General features: G+C 43.9%; 2 protein-coding genes across 2 annotated transcripts; one reads left to right on the plus strand and one right to left on the minus strand.

Annotated features, from left to right (window-relative positions):
• Positions 1–1,812: 1,812 nt before the first annotated feature.
• On the minus strand, positions 1,813–11,196 carry mb21d2 (Mab-21 domain containing 2). The gene is made up of 3 exons (XM_063218806.1): positions 10,903–11,196; positions 4,354–4,742; positions 1,813–4,174 (listed from the first exon to the last, which is right to left on the minus strand). The coding sequence occupies exons 1-3, from the start codon at positions 11,156–11,158 to the stop codon at positions 3,293–3,295; spliced, it is 1,527 nt and encodes a 508-aa protein (XP_063074876.1). The 5' UTR covers positions 11,159–11,196; the 3' UTR covers positions 1,813–3,292.
• A 2,529-nt stretch (positions 11,197–13,725) lies between these two features.
• parla (presenilin associated, rhomboid-like a) lies at positions 13,726–22,533 on the plus strand. Its single transcript, XM_063218808.1, has 10 exons — positions 13,726–13,884; positions 14,573–14,780; positions 15,208–15,318; positions 15,639–15,768; positions 16,193–16,288; positions 17,230–17,379; positions 18,504–18,574; positions 18,838–18,939; positions 19,128–19,225; positions 21,594–22,533. The coding sequence occupies exons 1-10, from the start codon at positions 13,805–13,807 to the stop codon at positions 21,778–21,780; spliced, it is 1,233 nt and encodes a 410-aa protein (XP_063074878.1). The 5' UTR covers positions 13,726–13,804; the 3' UTR covers positions 21,781–22,533.
• Positions 22,534–23,524: the final 991 nt, after the last annotated feature.

Genomic DNA, 23,524 nt, shown 5'->3' on the forward strand with positions numbered 1-23,524 from the left:
TGATACATTAGCCTATGTATAGGCCTGACTGCTTGAGGTGTACTTATTTATTGACTGACTCACCCAATTTCGAATGGAAACACAAGCACATGCACACAAATTGCATCAGTGGGCTTTAGAAGCAGTCAGACAGACAAGCTTCACATATTCTTTGGTAGAAAAAAAGCAACCCCGGACACATTATGAAGTATTATCTGACTGAGGCTTTGATCAATCTCCAAGGAACACTCCAGTCAGCGTTATGCAGGGACATTGAGATAACAGCTTGTGTTACTTCAGATGTTAAAAAAAGAACTGGTTGCTGGTGTAAGATATTTCTGTTCTCTCCTCTGAAACAAGAATCCCAAGGCCACATCTAGCTCACCTAGGCATGTCTGGAAAAAAATAGACAAGCTATGTAATCTAAGCAGCGAAATTGAGTGAAATATTTGCTTTATAACTATTTGTGGCAGGCCCTCGAGGGCAAGGATATTAAGACAAACTGAAAAGGATAGAGGTAGAAATACAGAGCAGGGGATGGATGCAAGGACACTGTTGTCAGTTGTGCAGTCCTCTCAAAGTGAGATGGAGAGAATAGCGAAATGGTGGAAGGTTACGGAGTTATGAAGATATAGCTGCCCATGTTCGATTGTGCATTTGTGTAAAATGAAAAGCAGTGCCTGAATGTACAGTAAGGATACGATAGAGATTTTGTATGAATTCAAATGAGTATGGATTGACGGAACAGTTAGCAAAAGTGAATTTGTTTACAGGCCTCGTGTTCAGAGCTGACAACACCATGTGATTTTAAAACTGGTAAAAATATTCACCATATACATTAAAAAAGGATGAGAATGTAGATGTCTGACTTGAACATTTAAAAGGTATTTAACCATGTTAAACATTTAACAATGCAACATATTTACTAACAAGAAAAGGGGCAAATCTTTGTTTTAGCAAAATGCATGGTGTCCAGTACTAGTGCACTGTGGTGTAGACTTATAGTCTCTGTGTTCAGCGGGGAAAATGAGAGATGGCTCCCAAATTAAGTAATAAATAACTAATGAGAGGGGGACAAGCAAGGCACGCTTCAGAGAGGCATGCATCCAGAAGAGATGCCTCAAGGAGCTGCTTTAGTCTTTGTTCTTTGGCACGCTTTTGACCTAAAATCCCAATGCTGTGTCATTATACATTTGTACATCCTACAGAGAAAGATACATTTCTGCACATCACAACATGACACTAACCGCACAGCATTTAGAATTAAATAGGCGGTCAGCAAATGCTCTCTGATGCACAAGTGTGCAGATATTTTTAACAATGCAGAATAGGCTATATCTGTACACCGAGGTCTTGGTGACAAGGCTTTGCCTGTGTGTGTGTGTGTGTGTGTGTGTGTGTGTGTGTGTGTGTGTGTGTGTGTGTGTGTGTGTGTGTGTGTGTGTGTGTGTGTGTGTGTGTGTGTGTGTGTGTGAGTGTGTGTGTGTGTGTGTGTGTAGTGAAATGCAGGGTAGAACAACATGGGGGGACTCACTGTGTGAGAGGAGGACTGTGGCTCATAAGAGCTTGTCTGAGGCTGTCAAGAATATGCTGCCTCAGGTGGAAAGGCACTGCGAAAATACTGTTAAAGTTTACCTCATGCAAGTCCACTGGGCTTTTGACCAAGCTGAAGCAGTGGTCTGCATTGCTATAATCAAGCATTCTTACAACATGTGCTGGCTCAACTGCTATTTATGCCTTTTCTCACCCTTGAGCAGTCACTCTCACTCTCTCACTCTCTCTCACTCTCATGCATTGTGTGAAATTAATGTAACGTGTAGTCTGAGTCTGAGTAGTCTACCAGGACATTTATTGTGGAAAATGTTGTTCTTTTTATACATGGTATGAGGGCCCACCAAATTCCTGCTAAGAATATTGACATCAATATCTTATCGCAGAAACCTAGCTGTTTCCACGTAGCAGGATAGTTTTAAATGTGGATTTTTTTTTTCACCTGGGTACATTGGTTTAGGCCTTCCGTTTCACAGCAGATTTTTAAAACCCACATATCAAAAATCCTGCTTTAAAAATATCCCAGTTAGTGGGCTAAAATGCACCTGTTACAATTGAGCTTTTATTTTTTATCTCCATGTTGCGTTTTCACCTTCACAGGAGAAAAAAATACCCACATATAAAAATATCCGGCTACATGGAAACAGCACCTCAATTCCTTACATGCCCTTCCATTGTCTGATAGTTCAATGCTCCTTTATAATGCAGATGGCCAGAGGTGCCGCCAGGGGGGAGGACAAAGGGGACAGTTGTCCCGGGGGCAGTGGGAGAGAGGGCCCAGAATTGGGTCCTTATGACATTGTATGTATTGGGCTGGGGGCCCTTTCAGACGACTTTGTCCTGGGCCCGGTCAAATCTGTCAGCGGCCCTGCAGATGGCCAAAGGACCACAGAGACCAAAGGTCACCCAACACATTAGAAAGGTATTACAGTGTTATTTTCCAAGATATCGCTTTGCAGCAATTTAATACTTGCATCCTGTTGTCTGTCTCCCATAAACAATGTGTCCAAGGACAAAACAAAGCAGAGCGCTGAGCCATTTCAATGATTTGAAATGCCGCAATGCAATTGAATGTTACATTATCTTGTAATAGATAGCTATATCCTGACAATACATGTTTACATGAGCATGAACACATCTACAAATATGTGCCAATGAATATTAGTTATTCATTATTTTATTTAGATTACAAAAAGGAGGCTTCATTAATTGCACTTCAGAGATAAAAATCAGATGCTCACATGAGCTCTGGCATATTTTGGAAAAGTTGACATTCACAACAGACGGGTTGTTTAAGAGGCTTGTGTTGACCTACAGTCACAACAAGGATCGATGAGTTTACGTATTTGGTTAGCAACATTATTTTGGACAAACAAGTTTACCTAAACATATGGGTTAAGATATGTTAAAAGCAAAGTTGTCAACAGAAGGTCAAAACACTGCACATGGGAATATGAGGTTTTTGCTTTGCTCTCCATTAGTTACTGGGGTAATATACTGTACGCAATGTACTTATACTGCAGCAATTGTCAATATACCCACTGCTGAAAGACGCAAACCAGTCATGATCAGAAAACACAACTCACTTTGCTATAAAGCCTTCAGAATTTCTTCCATAGGTTTTTGGGAGTCAATATCATTACTCTGATTGTTGACAGGCTTGGGTCTACAATTTTTTTTTAATCTGAAAGAGGGGCAGTGTCAATTTGACTATGTATATTCTCTGCCTTAAACCAGTTTAGAGTCTCTAGACTAGAGTCCTTCAGAAAAACTTGTCGTCTATGCGAAAATGTGGCCTGGTCACGTCATCTGGATTAATAAACACAGAGATGGACTTCCCAGGGTTCTCTGTCACCAGCTGCTGGAGCTTCTTGGCTAGCCGGTCATCGGTCTGCTGCTGGTCTCCAGCTCCGAGCTCTGACTGCGGGGAGGGCAGGCCAGACGAGCTCCCCCTCCTCTGTAGCTCCAGGGTCAGCCGGTTGGCGTCCTTCGTGTGCTCGATGGCCGTGCGAAGGTGCTCGGCCGGGTCGGCGCGGACCGAGGCCAGCTTGCAGGCATGGTGCATGGCCATCTCGTCCGTCATGTGCTCCAGCATATTGCACTGTGGGATGAAGTAGTTTGGGCAGTTCTTGTTCACGAGGCAGTGCTGCAGGTCGTCGATCAGACCCATCAGGAAGTGGGCTGCGTAGTCCTCCTGTCCCAGGTAGGTAGAGGGCAGGCGATCGCAGGCCCAGAGCATGAGGCTGCGGAGATGGTACGGGCTCACAGCCTTGGGCTTGGCCAGCAGCTTCACAATGAGGGCCTTGCACGCCTGGTACGCCTGCATGAGGCTGCCTGAGATGCACTTCTTCAGTTGCACCTCGCTGCGGGCGAAGGACAGCCGCCACTCGTTCTCCGGTCGACCCGTAGACGAGCAGGCCGGCACCAGGTAGAAGCCGCTGATGACCTCCTCCTCGGTGATCTTGCCGTCCCAGAAGTGGTTCTCCATCAGCCAGCTCTGGGCCACGGCCGGCCAGCCCTTGAAGGAGACCACGGGCACGATGTCGTACAGCATGCGGCTGCTGCCCACACCCAGGACGATGGAGACGACGGTGCCGTTGCGCTCCACCCGCTCCACCCTCGGCATGCCCCTCTGGGGTTTCCTCTGCAAGTCAAGTCAAGTCAAATTGATTTATATAGAGCGCATTTCGTACATAAAAGCATTTCAATGTGCTTCACAGAGCAAATCAAAACAAGAGGTACATAAAACAAGAAGTGAAAGTATACAAAGAAGCACTAAAAGTAGCATTACAGATACACTATGAGAGGTATTAAACATAATACCTGCACCTCCGCCAGCACCACCGCCACCGACTCGTAGAACCAGTCGGCCACCAGCGTGGGCGAGAAGAAATAGTTGGTGGCCCCGTTCAGGTGGTCCGCCACCGTGCAGCAGTCCTTCCAGCGGTTGATGGTGCCCTCGTCGAACAGGCGCAGGCTGAGCCAGGAGTGGCCCAGCGCCGAGTGCCGCATGTCCAGCGTGACGGGCTGGTTGCGGTCGTGCAGCTTCAGGGCGGGCACCAGCAACGTGAAGTCCATGTCGAAGTCCGTGCCGCGCGAGCAAGGCGTGAGCTCGTCCAGGTCCATGTCCACCACGCCCTCGCGCACGCCTCCGGAGAGGAGCAGGTACTCGTTAGCCACCGGCAACTTCTGGTCCAGCTTCTGGACCATGCCTGGAGGAGAAGAAGAGAGGGCATTGAGCAACATAATAAATGGAGGACAAGAGAAGTGAACAGCAGGTACGAACAGCAGGTACTCGTTGGCCACCAGCAACTTCTGGTCCAGCTTCTGGACCATTCCTGTGGAGGAGAAGATGGAGAGAGGGCAGTGAGCAACATAATAAATGGAGGACAAGAGAAGTGAAAAGGAGGCAGAAGCATAGACAACGGCAGGTACTCGTTAGCCACCGGCAGCTTCTGATCCAGCTTCTGGACCATTCCTGAAGGAGAAGATGGAGAGAGGGCAGTGAGCAACAAAATGCAAGACAAGCACTGTCGTGCACAGACAGTTTGGGGGGTCAGGTACTCGTTGGCCACCGGCAGCTTCTGGTCAAGATTCTGCACCATTCCTGATGGAGAGGAAGAAGAGAGGGCAATGAGCAACAAGATAAATGTAGGACAAGAGAAGTGAAAAGGAGGTAGAATCATAGACAACAGCAGGTACTCCTTAGCCACCAGCAGCCTCTGGTCCAGCTTCTGGACCATTCCTGATGGAGAGGAAGAGAGGGCAGTGAGTGAGCAACAAAATAAACGGAAGACAAGAGAAGTGAAAAGAAGGTAGAAGAATAGACAAGGAGTTAAGAGAAGAGAGTGTAATGCGTTTGTGTAAGGGAGGAGAACCATGTATCAGGGGTGGGCAATTATTTTCGCTCAAGGGCCACATTTGGTTTAGGGCCAGATGTTGCAGGCAACTTGCATATCAGAAATAAACACTGACATAACTTATTGGGTTTTTCATTGCTGCATGTAATGAAATATATTTAGATCAATACAGTAGCCTTGACTAATTAAGAATGTTGGGTGAGAGTGGTTTGTATAAAAATTATCTTTCTTGAATCGGCTCTGCGGGCCAGATCAAATGGTTCGGCGGGCCGTATATGGCCCCTGGGCCTGAATTTGCCTGATGTAGATACACCAAGATGTCAAGGGTGGGGCTGGTGGGGGCAGGGGTGGAGTAGGTCTAAGTTCATTCAACCCTTGTGTACGTACATAGACACTTGGTAATAGTATCACATGAGAAGAAATCTGCCGTTCCCTGACATTCATCTCTTTGCTGCAATCAATAGGAGGACCAGAAAGAGGATACTACCGCTGGGAAAATCATCGAGTCAATGTGGGAGGACAGAGAGGGACAAAATGAGAGCGGAGCAAGAAGTCCCACTATAAGCTTCACTTTGATAATGGTGTGTCTTTTCAGGCTTCGACTAAGGAAGATCTGCTCCTCAATGGGGTACCTTAGTCTCATGGGGCTGTGAAAGCCAAAACTTTTGACTGAGCTATAATGGACTGATCAAAGCTATTTTCCGATCCACCTTGCATTCCCCCCTCGATCACACATCTGCTGTACCCCAGAATTAATGATAACCAATGGTGTGCTTGTCGACTTCACTTGGGAAGCGATTTTTGAGTTGTGTGCGTGCAAAAATATGTAATTATTTGGACTACACAACATAAGTTGCATGTCTGACGTGAAGCCACTTCAGCCGCAGTGCAGCAGTAGGGCTGGCTGTGCACCTTCACGTCAAATATGTGAGGTGCATGTTGTAGTCACTAACACAGTTTTGCACACAAGCTAAAATAACCTTTCTTACGTGCCGAAAATGAGTGGTCTTACGACGCAAATCCAAACCATTAAAATCCACTGCTATGATATGTGAAATCCGGAGCACATGCCAAACGGGATGAGGATTTAGCTTGACTCACTCCACTTACTCCCATTCAAAATTTTGAGAGCTACAGCCCCATGGATCGGAGGTAGAAGGGCGTGACGTAGGTGCCCCATGACGCCCTGATGACAAAATTAAATGATGTCATCATCCCACATGCAGACATGTTCTTGCATTAAAGGTGCACTGTGTTGGATGGTGGCCACAGAGCAGGTATTGCAACTATGCTGCTCATTAAAACTGTGCTGCCTATTGCCATATTTGATCTTTTGATATTTGATATTTACAGAATAATAAACTAATATTTACAAATATAAGCAAAGTACAGTAAGTTCTGCAGCTAAATTTTCTATTTCTGGAAATAAACGGCTTACAATATTACACAGTGCACATTTAAGGCCTTGCCTGTGACAGTACAGTACCAATTACAAACTTACTTTACATTACACACACTGTCGAAGCATTTCATAGCCTCTTAGTGCAGATGGGGTCACCGGCGGACCATTTCACTATATACTGAAAATATTCAACTACATCATAGCAACATGACACTATGACATTACTGAGAGCCTTAAGTAAGACATAGCCATTACAATTTTGGTGACAGTAAGGTGATAACACATAGGCTCTGCACAAAGGGGTTACCTTCTGCGAGAGACTCAAGTAGAAAACTTTTGTGTCATGTTAGTTGTGTTGTTTAAGTTATTGCATATAGTTCACAGAAAAGATAGCATGAGAAGTTGACACATCTGAAAATCTGATCAGATTTTTTCACCATTTTTGAGGATTGAGCACTGTATTGCTTTAGTATTTTAACACAACACTAAGATTAACGTAAGTTTGTAATGCATCATACAGTGGACGATTTAAAACGGCGCCTTCAGTTCTGACCAGGGCTGCTGATAGCTTTCGCTGGGCCCTGGACAAAATCATCTGAAAGGGCCCCCTATCCAATACATACAATGCAACGGGGATCCAATTATGGGCCCCTGTCTCCCCAGGCCCTCGACAACACACCCCTTTGGTTCTTTCAATAGTCTGTGTCTCAAGACCAGCCTTCTTGGAACTAGCTCAGACCCTGCTATCATCAAGCACTTAACGGTCAAAATGCATCATGAAAAATGTGCGCAAAAATCAATTATTCCTCTGTAAGTAAGCTGCTTGAAAATGGATATCGTCAGCAAACAGTACACCTAGTTCACATACTGAAGTATAATTGGCACATTTCAACTTCAATATGCTTCAATATGCTGGTTGCTGTCATCATATTTCTAATGCTGTATTAATTTAACAATGTACTTCATGCCAACCTCCTCTATGCTGATCTACAGTATGAGGCAGCTGTAAGCCAAACCAATGACACAGACTCCTCGATGGCAAATGATAGGACTCTCTGTCTCTACTGGTAAGCCCAGCTCATCCTGTCTGTGGGGGCTGGAGGATTGTCTGTGGTTCATCCATCAGGTATTGTTACTTTTTTTAGGGCTAAATCCACACCTGTTATCTGTACTGTTATGGTGTGTAGAGTGCAGCCTGTGTCGAGGAATCCTCCACAAGCACACGTATGCTGCCATCCTGCTAAGCATACACATGCAAATACTGTACATATACATAAACAACCACACGCACGCGCACACACACACACACACATAGTGAGAGAGAGAGAGAGAGAGAGAGAGAGAGAGAGAGAGAGAGAGAGAGAGAGAGAGAGAGAGAGAGAGAGAGAGAGAGAGAGAGAGAGAGAAATAGAGAGAAGTTAATATGCTGTTGTTGCAGAGACAGAGTGCTGAGAGGACCCTACTGTAGGTACGCTACCTTAATGTGGTCGTGCATGTCTAATGGCCTTTAAACAGCCTGCCCTCCCAACCAACTGCTTCGTTGCACACTCAAATATTTATGCCAGCTTTCTGGATGTGCCTTTGCCCTTGGACTTTCTGGACGCTGGGCTGATCACTGGCAACTTTTTCAGGCTCTTTCTGCACTGGTTTTTATCCAGTCCAACTTCCTTTTTCCGTTACTTTGACTTTGACTTTTGCCTTTTTGTGCTTTTTCTCTCTTTCCCTACATCCCTGCACTATCTATATATTTTCTCTTTATTCTGTGACTATTTATGTGCCATTTTAGGACACCTTGTTTCCCCCTTGAGTCTCAGAGTCTCATGATACACTGAATAAAGCTCAGGTTGGAAAACAACTCACAGCAGCAAACTCAGGTGGCAGGAGTGCCCTGACTCTTGGATCAGCTCAAATTAGAGTTAGACTGTTAGAGTAATTATGACGGAGGCTGTCCCGGTAGGATGAGAGCAGCACCAAACTCTGCGAGTGTGAAACGTGTGTGTTCTCCGCTCAAAAGCTCCTGAGTGACATGGAGGGAAGCCGACAGGGGGGAAAAAGGGGTTACTTGTCCCGGGCCCAGGGAGAGAGGGGGGCCATAATTGGATCCTCATTACATTGTATGTATTGGGTTTGGGGCCCCTTCATGTGTCTTTGTCCTGGGCCCAGCCAAAGCTGTCAGCGGTCCTGGTGACATGTATTAACCCCTCAGCGCAGAGCCTATGTTATATTATAACCTTACTGTCACCAAAATGGTAATAGCTTAATGTCTTATTCTGTTACTGAAGGCTCTTGGTAATGTCATAACAATGTTGTTATGATGTAATTGAGTATTTTCAGCAAATAGTGAATAGGCCTGTCGGCAACCCCATCTGCACAAAGAGGTTTTGTGCCAGAAAAAAACCCTTGAGGCCACTAGCTGGACATCAGGAGGTGCTACACTTTGTTCTCATTATAATGCAAGAGTGTGAACAATCAGAGGTTTTCATTCTATATTTGTAGAACTTGTCCTAATTGCTGTAATGGAAGAACCATTGAAATAATTTTGGAAACAGTGTTTTAATGTTGAAAGAAGAGTTTTAAACAACACAACGGCCCTTTTTATTCTTGGGTTTCTTCTTTGAAATGGCCTAAATGTCATACTGTTGTCTCATATGGGAAAGAAAGAAAGAAAGAAAGAAAGAAAGAAAGAAAGAAAGAAAGAAAGAAAGAAAGAAAGAAAGAAAGAATGCCCCTTTGGTACCTGTCCCTCTCAACTTCATTGAAGATTTCATCACTGACCATAAACTAACCAAATAGGCCTACCATGCTGTGCTACATAAAAGAAAAAAAAATCACCCAGCCTTTCCCACCCAACCACCCACCTCTCATTCATGCATGCATCCACATGGCTACAGACACACAGGCCCAATCATTCAAAACACTGACTGGCACTTTTGTTCCAATTTGGTCATTTGCATATTGGGAGAACCAATGGGGAGGCTCGCTACTGCTGACTGAGCCGGCCCCTCCCTCTTGAATGGCTTTCCAGTGTGGGGAGTGTGAGAACAGCATCTGCTCGCGCTAAAGCAGCGGATCACTCATGGGTCAGTAAACAGGGGGTTCCCACAGTCGACTGAATGGTTCCCCAGCGCCCGTCTGGCACTGATACACCCACCACAGGATTGTCTCTTCAATCTACACTGTTGCACAATGACCAAGGGAGAAACACTGTGTCGACCTGTCCTGCACAGACCTAAAACAGAAAAGCACTAGCTAGTTCGGATTCAACATAGGAAGCAATGTATGAAGATCAGATGGGGAAAGCACTTGTTAATCTAAAACTGGAAGATTTAAAAATCCTCCATGCAAACTGTCTAAAGATCCTATTATAGACTATTGACGTCCGATACGGTTATTCCTCCTTACAATTTCAAACCACAGTCCCTGAGTCGCCAAAGGGACTATTTGGGGAACACAGCTAAAACTTGATATTCCTCGCCCCCTCCAGTGAAACGAGCTGGAGGGTATTCTTGCACCCTGTAAACATCTTGCGATGCGCAGCCAGCAGACCTCAAAGATAGAACAAACAAAGAATAATTAAATAAATGTAGTCAACTTCAATCACCTGACCTGCCTCTGTAACATGTCAAGTTGTTCTCTGTCCATGGTACTGACATAAGAGGCGTATATGTTGTAGTCTACATGCAAAAGCATCGGTCCCTGAAACATCCAAAACAGGAATATAGGCGATGTTTTTGCACTCGACGCGTGCCAAACACTCTCCATTATTGCACTTTAGACAAAAAATAGTATAGAGACAGACATCACGTTTGAAATCAGCCCGAATCAAGGTCATACACGGGTCTGCTACGTGCAAGAAATGTGATCTCGTGGCAGTAATTTCCTGACATCTCTGAAAATCCGGTCACACAGATTAAGCCACCCATAGACGCAGCAAGGCCCATGTAACATAAAATTAAGAAAAAAAATAAAAACAAAATCAACAAGCAATCCTAAAATGAAATATTCAGAGGAGCGCGATCAATTTTCTTGAGGTTGCATTTTCATTTGAATGACCACTTGTTCTCTTCGGAAAACATTATCAAGACCAGCAATCGAATCTACTTTCCTTACCGAGCATAGAGAAGATGAAATCTTTGGCCGTGTGAATTTCCAACGCTCGTTGGTCGTCATATTCTCGCTGGTCGTGTTTACTGAATTCCTGGACCAGCCTATTCAACTCGTCTATCCTTGTTCCAGATCTGAAATCAAGCTCGGGATAACACGGAATTACTCTGTTGTTGTTAATAGTAGAATTTTGTGTCGCTGTCGGACTGCTGCCAATACTACTGACGGATCCGGCCCGGCGGGTGAGGGCTGGAGCCGCCATCTTCGCAAAAAATAACAACAGGCGATCTCACGCCCTCCGCCTCCCCAATGCTCTGACGGAAGACTTTTTCATTTTCCCCCTTAAATAAACCAGGTGGTCTTGCACTTGCCCACGCCTCATCCCGGCATGCATTGCATATGGGGGGCATCAGAGAAAGTAGAATAGAGGGGCTAAATCAGAGTATACTAGAGCTAAATCAAAGTATACATCCTTTCATTATTTTACACATTTGTTGTGTCTGGTTGAAAATGCTAGTTGATTCCTTGGATGCCAATTTTCTTTGGGACACTTTATTTTGTTGAAGGGCTTATCATACCTCCAAATGTCATTCTTCCATTTCACAATTATTAAATAAAGCACCCACCACTAGTTATTAGGCCACATTAATGGACACCATAATCAACAGAAGCATTTACCTACACCATAGGAAACTGAATTTCGGATTTCAGACTAATTTGTAAAGGCCTCCCCGTTATAGTGATGCTGCAAAATGTAGGCCTATGTGTTGCACTACAGTTACTGATCCATCATTGCCCATTTCAATCACACATTACAATTGCCCATTTCAATCACACGTCTTTGTGAGTTTACGCAAGTTTTTATGGACAAATCACGCCTGATCTGTAATGCAGTGGTGTAGTCTACGTAGAACGCGGGTATACGCAGTATACCCACTTCTAAATTTCAGGGATTTCAGTATACCCACTTAAAATTGGTTGATCCATTATTTTGAATAGCACATATATATACAGTATACCCACTTCAAAAAATGCTTGAATATACAGTATACCCACTTCAAAAAAGTAGACTACACCACTGCTGTAATGCATGTTACAATGTGTAACCTCACCTTCGATATGAAATGTAAGAAACTTGAAAATAAAAAGCCATGCTATCACCAAAGCTGACCAATCTTGCATTTTCACTGATTTCTTGTTTGTTGTCACAATGTACTGTGGTCCATGTTGACATGATCATCTACAAATGCTTGGCAATCCAAAGCATACTGTATAACAAAGATGTTCCCATATAGTGTCTTTAGTCTAGCATAAGGCAGCCGGAAGTTCCACATGCCTCCCACCCTCCCACCCCCTTAAGCACCTGCCCCCAAAATGTTTGTGCACCCCACTGCTGTAGGGATGCCAACAGAACCCCAACTGACTGAAGCTTACTCACTGACATCATTGGTAGCAACTTACTGCAGATGGGTACCCAGGCTCTGCCCTCACAGTAACGCAACACCTTTGTCTCTGCTACACTTGGTCAGGAAAAAAGCTTGTTCATGTACCTTCTGAGTTCCCCCTGGCAGGGGAACTCCACCCACTTTGTCGGGAAGCAATCAACTTTGAGCATCTCCAACAGTCCTGGGTAAAGGCGTGTTCAAGACAGTGGTGTAGCTTATTCACTTGCTGAAAATGCTTTATCATAACAACATTGCCATGACATTACAGAGAGCCATAGTGCTGCGCTAAGGGGTTGAGCAGACGTTCTTTAGGAGTAGGAAAATGTTTGGTTTAAACAGAAAAACTAAGCATTTTCTGCCCTCGACCAGTAGTAAACCAAGGGAGGTGGGTCAACCATGACGTTTGAGAATGTTAGTTGTACTGGTCTTGGTCAGACCAAGTCTCGAAGAGATTTGAAAGTCATGATAATCAGGCTAGCGGATGGGCCTGTCGATGGGCCTATTCACTCTTTGCCGAAAAGACTCAGCTACATGCATCATAACAACATTGCTATGCAGAGAGTCTTAAGAAACCGATTAAAACTTGGTTATTACCATTTTGGTGATAAAAAGGTTTTATAACAGAGGCTCTGCACTAAGGGGTTAATGTATGTTAATGCATCCCCTGAAATCTGAGAACACTGAAATGGCAGATATAGCATCTTGGCCAGACAGACTTAGAAATGTTATGCAGCAACACAAAGCACGGACGGTTCCAGACTGTGACTACTGAGTGCCATGTCATCATTTGTGACTCATAGGCCTACTACATGCATGAGTGCCGTATTCATGACTAACAGTATCAGGCATGGGAAACACATTTGGTCTTACAGCAAAAGAATATACTGTAACACATGACCCATGACCCAATAATCCATAGCTTCAAAAAATAACCACTAGTGTGTGTGTGTGTGTGTGTGTGTGTATGTGTGTATGTGTGTATGTGTGTGTGTATTTGTTTTCACACTTGTGATGGCTATGTGAAGGTAACAACAACAAATAGTGTATGATGTAATGGTTACCCCTTAGATAGGCTCCCAAGATAATGATGTTGTATTGCGCCAGTGATTTTAGAGGTATAACAAAAAATGTTGATATACCAGCATTTTTTGTTTTGGTGATTTTGTCAAGTCTGGATGATTCAAAACAAATAGAAATAAGAAAAAAATCAATTGTGCGCAAAAAAACAAGCGAACGCGCCAACCACCGAGTTGCCCATGAAGTTTATCAGACACATTGAAGGAAGACGCAAATGAAACATGTAACCATTTAATTGAATTCAAGGAAGTAACAAAGTAACAAATCAGAAGCCTTGTTGTGTCACGTGACACACACGCAGTGAGCACAGCGCTAGCTTGTCTATGGGTTTGACACACTGCATCAGAACCATGCACGCTGTCAATACATCATTTTGAACATCAGGAATGGCGCATTGGGCACATGTAAATAAATGGACTAAACTACAGTTCATAACGCACACGTCAGTCCTTTCGCCAAGTAAAAGGTAAGCCTTAATTAGTTGCTCTTCCATTCAGTGAACCCACAAGCTAGCCAGCAAGCAATGGAGCAGGAGGCTAACACTAGCCAGCCAGCTAGTATGGTCAATGCAATGACATTGCTTGCATAAGAGAAGTCATATAACTAACCCCCGATCTTTCAGTCCTCGTTGTTTCAACATTTTCTCAAACTTTTTAAAAAAATAATCTAAACGCTGACCACGATAACATATTTGCACATCCAATCATACTGCTAAGTTCATTGAACATCATGTTCAGTCAACAGTCCTGACTTTTTTCTGTTTGATATATGTCACTCAGGATGTTGAAGAAAACTTTCACAAGTAATTTCACTGCTGTGATTGTCATCAGGCAGCCACCGTTCAGTCATCTGGTTATTGATTTTCCTGAAGTAAAGACTCGATAAGTTGTCCAGTCCCCTGCTCTGTTTCTTCTTGTTTTTTGTTTTTGTTTTTTTTCTTGAAATGGCTGAGGAACTTATAGCCTACACGGAGTGACCTGACAGAGTGGGGTGTGAAATTACTAAATGCATGGTGCTGAAGATGCTCATAGCACCAGTGCTGTTATATTCATCATCAACAACAACAATAGTAATACTCACTTAGTCTTGGCTCGGAAATTCAGCACTGAGATGCTATTTAAACAGCTTTCCCTCTTCTCTTTTATTTTTTAAAGACTCATCCTTAATCCACAGCAGAGATGTGGTTTCCGAAAAGTGCAAAGGAAGGCTGAGACCAGAAAGGGGGCTCCTGAGGAATTTGGTCCTTCTGCTGCTGAGGAGGCGGGGTTGTCACGGAAAAATGCCCCAGAGCCCCATCTCCCTCCAAAGGTGCCTCCTGCAAACCCACGGAAGCTCTTCAAGCCTTTGATGTTCACAGTTGGGGTATGTATGCCAGTGCTGTGATTCAAACTTTGTTTTAAGAGACCACTGATCCATCCATACAGTTATCATTAAAGACCACTGATCCAGGCCCTGCCTTGGCCAACCGGTAGGGCACTCGTCTGCCATGCGGCCGGCCCAGGTTCGATTCCCGACCCGGGTCGTTTGTCGACCCCTCCCTGTCTCTCTCTCCATTTGCTTCCTGTCCACCTTTCGGACTGTCCTGTCGGATAAAGTCGTAAAAGACCAAAAAAAATCTTACAGAAAATAAACAAATAAATAAACAAATAAAAAAACTATATAAAGACCGCTGATCCATTTATACACAGTAGTCACCTGTGTTGGCGGGGGACGTTTCTTTGAAATGTTTGTAATGTACTGTGTTGCTCTTGCTCTTCCACAACAGTGCACAGGTCTAACACCATTTCAGTTTACAGGCTGCTCGTTTGGTGCGGCTGCCATCTTGCAGTACGAGTCTGTCAAGTCGCGTTTGGAGAGTCTTCTGGAGGACAGCGAGATGGAGAAGATGGAGAGGTTTCAGGTAAAGAGATCTAGCAGAATCACATTCATGTGTGTTTTTACTTACTCGTTTTGGTCAGCATACAGTAGTTGTCAGCTGCATATCTCTGTGGGCAGCCGTGGCCTAGTGGTTAGAGAGTTGGTCTTTCAATCTAGGGGTTACAGGTTTGAATCCCCCCCTGCCCTGACCTCTCCCTATATCTGTCCATGGCTGAAGTGCCCTTGAGCAAGGCACCTAACCCCACATTTGCTCCAGGAATTGTAACCAATAATAAATGAGACCGTCAGCTAAGTGCAATGTAATGTAATGTAATGTAATGTTATGTAATGTAATGTGTGCAGACTCATGACACAGCTTACTGGCACAACTGGTGGAATCAGCTGTCAGACTTCCAGCGGCAGGTGATACTGCTGATGTCCATAGTGGATGACACGTGGAATGGGCTCAGCGAAGGTCAAAAGGTCGCCACAGGTGAGCATCATATCATCATATCACTCTGTCATGTCATGCTCTCATTACAACTGACACCATGTATGGGATTTCATATTCAAGTACTTTGGGAATGAATCGCACTCAGTTCTTTCTTTCTTTCTTTTTGTTTTCTTTTTATTCAAACATTGCAGGGACAGACAGACGTTTCGTCTGTAAGAGCCTTCATCAGTGTCACAAAGGCTCTTGCATCTGAAGCGTCTGTCTGTGCAATGTTTGAATAAAAAGAAAAGAAAAAGAAAAGAAAAAAATTAGTGCGACCCATTCCATTACTACTTGATAGACACACCAACAAGACGGAAGAGCATGGTGTGTGAAAGATAACTTTGGGATTTTATATTCAACATATTTTTTTGTTTTGACTTGTCTGTATGCATATAACCTCCGGCTCCTACCCCCTTTGCAGGCATCATAGCTGTGAATGCTGCCGTGTTGTGTTGCTGGAGGATCCCAGCCTTACAGCGGACCATGTTCAAGTACTTCACCACAAACCCAGCCTCAAGTGAGTGTGCTTTAATAAATCCTGCATGCTGAAGCTGTACTCAGGCTATACAACTATCAGCCCAATTCTCGTCTAGAACACCCAAACACTCCCCCACCCTCCACTCCTTCTCATGACAATCGGGGAAACATTGCTTGCAAAAGAAGACCATCACCTTCTGAGATAGAATTTTACCGGTGCAAGGATTGCCCAATCACAAGCTACATATATCAAACATGTTTGCAACTTGAAAATGAATTGGAGACATGAATATTGGTTCCGATTGTCTTCATGTGTGCGGCAGTGCTTCTCACATAGTTTGAGCCCATTCTAACTGTATTCTTTGGAAGCACTGCTAAGGTGTTGCTGACTCACAAGACCTGAGGAATGTCGACAGGCCGAAACGTTGTCACATTAAAAACTTACAGCAAGTGTTTTACTGGTTGCCAGCACCTCTTTTTCTGGTGTGCGTTTTGCACCTCCACTCATCAAGGTGTTGCTGACTGTCACATCCCAGTTATGTGTCACATTAACCTTGGTCACAGTTTTAAAGAAGGTGCACAGTTTGTGGGTGGGTTTTTTGCTGTTGTCAATGCCACACCTCACTGTGGGTGGATTCCAATATGCAGACTCCCATCCTCTCTTGCTCACATGCCTCCTTGTGGCCTTGTGATGACGTCACCAACAACAGAATTGTATTTCAATAGCTTGCAAAAGTTCAATTCTAATGTCATTTTCTCATTTGCAAACGGGATGGAGAATGAGGAATAGTCCCACAAAAGTTGTTGTGGCTAGGCTGGCAGCGGGGAGACTTAATTGTTTTCTCCACGGAGGCGGGATGTCAGCGAAGCCACATGCACAGACTGTGGACGGGAGTCGGCATATTGGAATCCACCCTGTATGTGTTGTGTTATGTTTATGTCCTATAAGTTGATCAGGTTTTTTTACTCCTCTCCTTTCAGAGACTCGCTGCGTGCCCATGCTACTGTCTTCCTTTAGCCACTATTCCGTCTTGCACATGGCGGTGAACATGTACGTGCTTTGGACCTTCTCCACTACCGCAGTCTCCGTACTCGGGAGGGAGCAGTTCCTAGCCATGTACACATCTGCAGGTGCTATGCCGCTTTCTTCCTAAACATTGTTGTTACCAGTTTTAAAGGGACACTGTGCAGGAAATGGTCAAAAAAGGTACTGCAACTATGCTGCTCATTGAAACTGTGTCGCCTACTGCCAAATTTGACCTTTTCATGATAGTTTACTAAGTAATAAACTCATATTTTCTAGTATGGCCCAAGTACAGTAATTTTTGCAGCTAAAAATGGCTATTTCTGGAAATTCAAAATGGCGGACCATGGAGAAGATCCCCCTTTTCATGTATGATAAGTTCAATTATTCCAGTCATAATGAATACTTAGAATTTCATGGTGGTGGTAAATATTCATGAAAAAGGTAACATTAGTGAATGGGTAGCATGAATTCTGGAAATTAACAACTAAAAATCTCACACAGTGTCCCTTTAAGGGCTATGTGATTTGAAACGGCACTATTTTAATTGCTCTGTTGGTTATCCCGTTTGTCTGTAGATGTAGGTCTGTTGACTTCATCTTAATCACTCTTAATATTCCAGAAGACCCGTGTCTGTTATCCCGCAAGAGATGGCTGTGCCTAGCTTGGTTCTCACCGACGGTGCCGGTGCGTGTGTGTACACAAACTACCGTCTGGTAGCACTGCCGTTAACATGCTCTTCTTGAGTCAAAAAATAAATGGTGCAAAATTTATTGCAACTCACCACCAACAAATTCCTCCAAAATCGTTTTCTGTTAATCTCTAAAGAGTCAATATAGTCTATAAATTGTCCTGTGACTCATCAATTCGAGCTGCCGTTGATATTTAAGCATTAAATGCTCAGTTTATTTTCTACTCGAGAAAAGCATGTTAATGGCAGCGCTATCAGTCGGTAGTGTGTAGCTCCACTCCACCAGGGGGCTCCAGAGCTACACACACGCACCGTCGGTGAGAACCAGGCTAGGCTATGCCTCCAGTGATGGCCACATAATAATGTAATGACATCACTCTAACAGCATGAGTTTTTGTGCCAATGTGAAGTCAGTACTATGAATTTGACTCAATTTGATATTATCTGAACAACATTGCTATCTCTGTAGGAATGTTCAAAAGGGCATGTAGTTTATAAGCAAATACGAAAGTCCTCTTATGGCCTTTATCTAAATTCCAGGTGTCATTTCAACAATGGTGAGTTATGTCTGCAAGACGGCTACAGGACGCCTGCACCCCTCTCTTGGAGCTGTGAGTGCTTTCTTTGAAATTGAAATTGAATATGATTCAATATAATTGAATTTGATTGTGAGTCTTCAGCCTGTTTGACATGCTTTGTTGTTGTCTCATTTGTTTGTATTGTTTCGTTCTCTTGTGCATTATACTTTATAGCAATATTATTGTAATTTTATTATTCTCTAATACTGTATGTTGGATGTATTGTAATATTTTTATGGTAATATTGCAGGATCTACTGTTGTAATAGGGACACTGTACTGCTTTCTGTGTTGCAGTCTGGAGCTGTCATGTCGGTTTTGGCTGCGGTCTGCACCAAGATGCCAGAGGCTAAGCTGGCCATTGCCCTGATACCCATGTTCAGCCTAACTGCTGGCAGTGTGAGTCTAACGTCTTTGAGAGAGAGACGGAGAGAGAGAACAACACCCTGCCTAACTTTTACTGGTTTGGGTGTCAGTTGGGGAACAGTTTTACCACGTAGTGCTTTCAGAACTATTAAATTGAAAGTCGATCCTGCACCCCGTTTTGATTTACTTGTTGCTTGTTCTGCAATTTTCCTCTTTTCTAGGCCCTCAAGCTTCTGGTTGCCATGGACACAGCCGGGCTGGTTTTGCGCTTAAGGATGTTTGACCATGCAGCCCATTTGGGGGGAGCTCTGTTTGGAGTGTGAGTGCCTTGATCGGGGTATTCAATTAAAAGTCACTTAGGGCCAGTTGATCAAATTCCTCACAGTAAAAGGGCAGGACGTATTATTACAGTGCTAGCCAAAAGTATTGGCACCCCTTCAATTCTGTCAGATAATACTCAATTTCTTCCAGAAAATGATTGCAATCACAAATGCTGTGTTATTAATATCTTCATTTGTTTGTCTAGCAATGAAAAAACACAAAAGACAATGAAAAAAAGTCAAATGAATGCTCATTTTACACAAAATTCCAAAAATGGGCTGAACAGAAGTATTGACACCCTCAGCCTAATACTTGGTAGCACAACCTTTAGACAAAATAACTGCAAACAACCACTTCTGATAACCATCAATGAGTTTCCTACAACACTCTGCTGGAATTTTTGACCATCCTTGAGGTGATTTGAAGGGTGCTTTCTCCACACTGCCATTTTGAGATCTTTCCATAGGTTTTCTATTGGATTCAGGGGTGGACTCCTACATCAGTGTTTCCCAACCAGGGGTACGTGTACCACTAGGGGTACGCGAGCACACCTCAGGGGGTACGCGAAAAAATGTGATAATGACAATTGAATAGAGTATAGTCATACTGGGATAAAGGAATATATAGAGAGCATGAGAGAGGGGGTACTCATGGAACAACAAAAAGGCTTAGGGGGTACGCGAGTCAAAAAAGGTTGGGAAACACTGTCCTACATTATGCTGCAAAATGTGTTGCTAGTGTTCAGACTTCATAATTCCATGCACACAGTCAAGCGGTCCAGTGCCAGAGGCAGCAAAGCAACCTCAAAACATCAGGGAAACTCTGCCATATTTCACTTTAGGGACCGTGTTCTTTTCTTTGAAGGCCTCATTTTTTTCCTGCCAACTGAAATGAATGGAGGGAAAAAATGAGACCTTCAAAGAAAAGAACACGGTCCCTAAAGTCAAATACGGTAGAGTTTCCCTGATGTTTTGAGGTTGCTTTGCTGCCTCTGGCACTGGACTGCTTGACCGTGTGCATGGAATTATGAAGTCTGAAGACTATCAACAAATTTTGCAGCATAATGTAGGAGTCCACCCCTGAATCCCATAGAAAACCTATGGAGAGATCTCAAAATGGCAGTGTGGAGAAAGCACCCTTCAAATCACTTCAAGGATGGTCAAAAAATCCAGCAGAGCATTATAGGAAACTCATTGATGGTTGTCAGAAGTGGTTGTTCGCAGTTATTTAGTCTAAAGGTTGTGCTACCAAGTATTAGGCTGAGGGTGTCAATACTTCTGTCCGGCCCATTTTTGGAATTTTGTGTAAAATGATCATTCATTTGACTTTTTTTCATTCTCTTTTGTGTTTTTTCATTGCGAGACAAACAAATGAAGATATTAATGACAAAGTATTTGTGATCGCAATCATTTTCTAGAAGAAATTGAGTATTATCTGACAGAATTGAAGGGGTGCCAATACTTTTGGCCAGCACTGTGTGTATAGAGAGCAAGCCTATGTTAACATTTAGTTCAGACCTTGTGGCGGGTCAGAGCCCATTCTCGGGAAAAATCAACTACTTGCTTCGTGGTGCCTCTACGATATAGCCTAATTTTTGTAGTTGGGCAACGTGCGCTCTCGTCGAGAGTGGGTGAGAGAGAGGGTGAGAGAGAGCGAGTGAGAGAGAGAAGCGTGCATTCCAGGAGGGGAGCGCTGTCGTTGTGTCAGCTACATGCCATGTCTCCCTTCCTCCAACATTATCCTTAACGCTAACCCTAAACTTAACCCTAAACTTAACCGTAAATCACTTGTTTGAAATGTTTGATTACCGTCGTTTCCAGTTAGCCTTCACTCGCGCATGATTGTTGACGTCCGTCCGCATTATTCTTCCCCCCCAGAACCAAACTACCCCAATTGTCAGTTCCCCCTTTCGTCGCCCAACCACAAGAAACGAGGCTATTCGTAAAGGCACCACAAGGCTTAAAGTAGTTTTTTTCAGTTTTTCTCGTAAAGTCTTCACGAAAGGCCTGAGTTACTGTTGCATGCAAGGGCTGGATCTAGCCCTGGGGCCTCCAATTGAATAGGCTTGGTCTGGATCATTAGGAGAAGGGGCCAACCTAAGATAGCTTATGTAGCCTGGGCCCACCTATACCATCAGTGATAATGTATAACATTTCATAATGTCATTAGTCAGTATGACTATCGTATCTATTTGTGTCTGATTATCCATCAGTTATTGCTGTTCTTCTGTTAACATATAATTATTATGTGATGGTATAGTGTGATGTAACAGGTCACTGTTTTTTTATTTATATGTGTTGTTAGTTACCAAAATGGTGTGTGATTGTCATATTAGTTGATTGAGTGCAATGTGTTGTATTTTGCAGGTGGTACATAGCGTATGGCCAGGAGCTGCTGTGGAAGAGCAGGGAGCCGCTGGTGAAGTTCTGGCACGACCTGAGGAAAGGGATGGCAGGCCCAAACAGCGGCCCGCCCAGAGATCGAGGACAGAAGGGGGGTGGCGGAAAAGGAGGAGGAGGAGGAGGAGGAGGAGGAGGAGGAGGCCAAACATAGCTCCTAGACCAGTGGTTCTCAACCTTTTTTGAACAAGCGCCCCCTTGGACCTCATCATAAACCTCCCAATGCCCCGTTGACCTCTACCTAAGTCTGCCAACGCCCCCCTTTGTATTGAAAAATAAAATGGACTAATGCCCCCCAACTGTATCCTTCTCAACGCCCCCCCCCCCCAGTTGAGAAACACTATCCTATACGGTCCTATACTGTCCAACCATCCTCACACTGAAGTCCTAGCACAGCCTAGAGTGCAGCTCCACACAATTGAATACCTCTTTCTACATCATGTTTTCTAGTTGGACAATGAGTCTGTGGTAGTCACCGATCTCACCACGGATAAAGACAGGGATGAAGACTTTTGCAGTAACACTCCCGTCATGGGATAAATGATGAGTATTTTGATTAATGTTTTAAGAGTGTGCATGTGTGAGCGTGTGTGTGTGTGCGTGTGTGTGCGTGCGTGCGTGTGCGTGTATGTGTGTGTGTGTGTGTGTGTGTGTGTGTGTTCCCGTGCGTGCAACCTCAAGCATGCATCTGTGTGTCCGTGGCAGAAAGAAGGAGTAAAATGAGTGTACTAGCACTATGTTTTCATGTGAGAACTTGATATTTTATTTTGAAAGCCTTGGTCGTGTGTCCTGGGTTCTTGAATGGTGTATACCATAGGCCTTGTTTATATTTACTTCCTTACGAAGTACATGAGATCAATGATCAGCTTTGTCCTGACCATAGAAATTAAATCATCCCATACACATCTCCAGTGTCTCCAGACTGTATTTGGCAAGAAGTCTCTGCAGGTTATTGTCATTATGGTTATTGTCTTATTTTTAGATGAATGCCTTCCAAATTCCAAGTTTTTTCTTCATTCTCTTAGATTTGCCCATGCATGGTATGGAGTGTAATTTGAATATGCAAGTTGTATCACTGCACCAAGACAGCTCGGAGCCAAGATTTGTTTTGGTCTTTTACGACTCTATTTGACAGGACAGCTTGAGAGGTGGACAGGAAGCGGATGGGGAGGGGTCGGCAAATCGAACCCGGGTCAGCCGCATAGTAGACAAGTACCCTACCGGTTGGCCACGGTAGGGCCCAGATCAGATTTTTGATGAATGTTGCCCGTAACACGGTCAGGAGCCCTGAGCAGCTGTGAGATATACAGGACATGAGGTGATGACTGGGCACAGATGGCACAGCATCAAACACGGGAGTCAGGAGATATTGTAGTGGGCATATCCACACTCACTGGGTGCCAAGGGTGCACTAAGCCTTGGCCGGGCCTGTGCCACTGGACTGCTGCCATATTAGTGTCTTGTTCAGTTAATGTCTTTAACCGGTAAATCACTCATGCCAACATGTTTTATATTATGCCCTGCGATAAATTACATATTTATTTGGTTCAAATAGGAGAAACAAGAGTGCATGTAATCAAGAAGTTAATTAATTAAACATGTTGAGAGAAGTTATTTATGATACAATTCTTCAGTACGAACAAAATATCATATGGTTTAGGGAAGGAATCATGTTGGCCCTCAATGTTGGAAAAGCCATGCTATTTCGGCCAGTCAAGGTCTACTACAATGTTCCAGATTATTGGATTTTATCTAATCTCTAAAAAACAATCAGCATATGTGGGATTTTAGGATGTGTACTGTAAAAGGTGCTGTCAAGACTAATCAGTCATGAAATCCTCTATATTGTCTGTAAGGCTAAACTGTCTCTTGCATATTTGAGTCCAGCAGCTAGTAAC

This window comes from Engraulis encrasicolus, chromosome 16 (assembly GCF_034702125.1).
Source record: "Engraulis encrasicolus isolate BLACKSEA-1 chromosome 16, IST_EnEncr_1.0, whole genome shotgun sequence".
NCBI lineage: Eukaryota > Metazoa > Chordata > Actinopteri > Clupeiformes > Engraulidae > Engraulis > Engraulis encrasicolus.

Bases quoted from the DNA above. Each gene is read 5' to 3' on its own strand.
- parla (XM_063218808.1), top strand. From the start codon at position 13,805: ATGGCGCATTGGGCACATGTAAATAAATGGACTAAACTACAGTTCATA. The intron at 14,781-15,207 runs GTATGTATGCCA...ACACCATTTCAG, and splicing joins CTTTGATGTTCACAGTTGGG to TTTACAGGCTGCTCGTTTGG. The intron at 15,769-16,192 runs GTGAGCATCATA...CCCCCTTTGCAG, and splicing joins AGGTCAAAAGGTCGCCACAG to GCATCATAGCTGTGAATGCT.
- mb21d2 (XM_063218806.1), bottom strand. From the start codon at position 11,158: ATGGCGGCTCCAGCCCTCACCCGCCGGGCCGGATCCGTCAGTAGTATT. The intron at 4,743-10,902 runs GTAAGGAAAGTA...CTTCTCCTCCAG, and splicing joins TTTCATCTTCTCTATGCTCG to GCATGGTCCAGAAGCTGGAC. The intron at 4,175-4,353 runs GTATTATGTTTA...CTTGACTTGCAG, and splicing joins TGGTGCTGGCGGAGGTGCAG to AGGAAACCCCAGAGGGGCAT.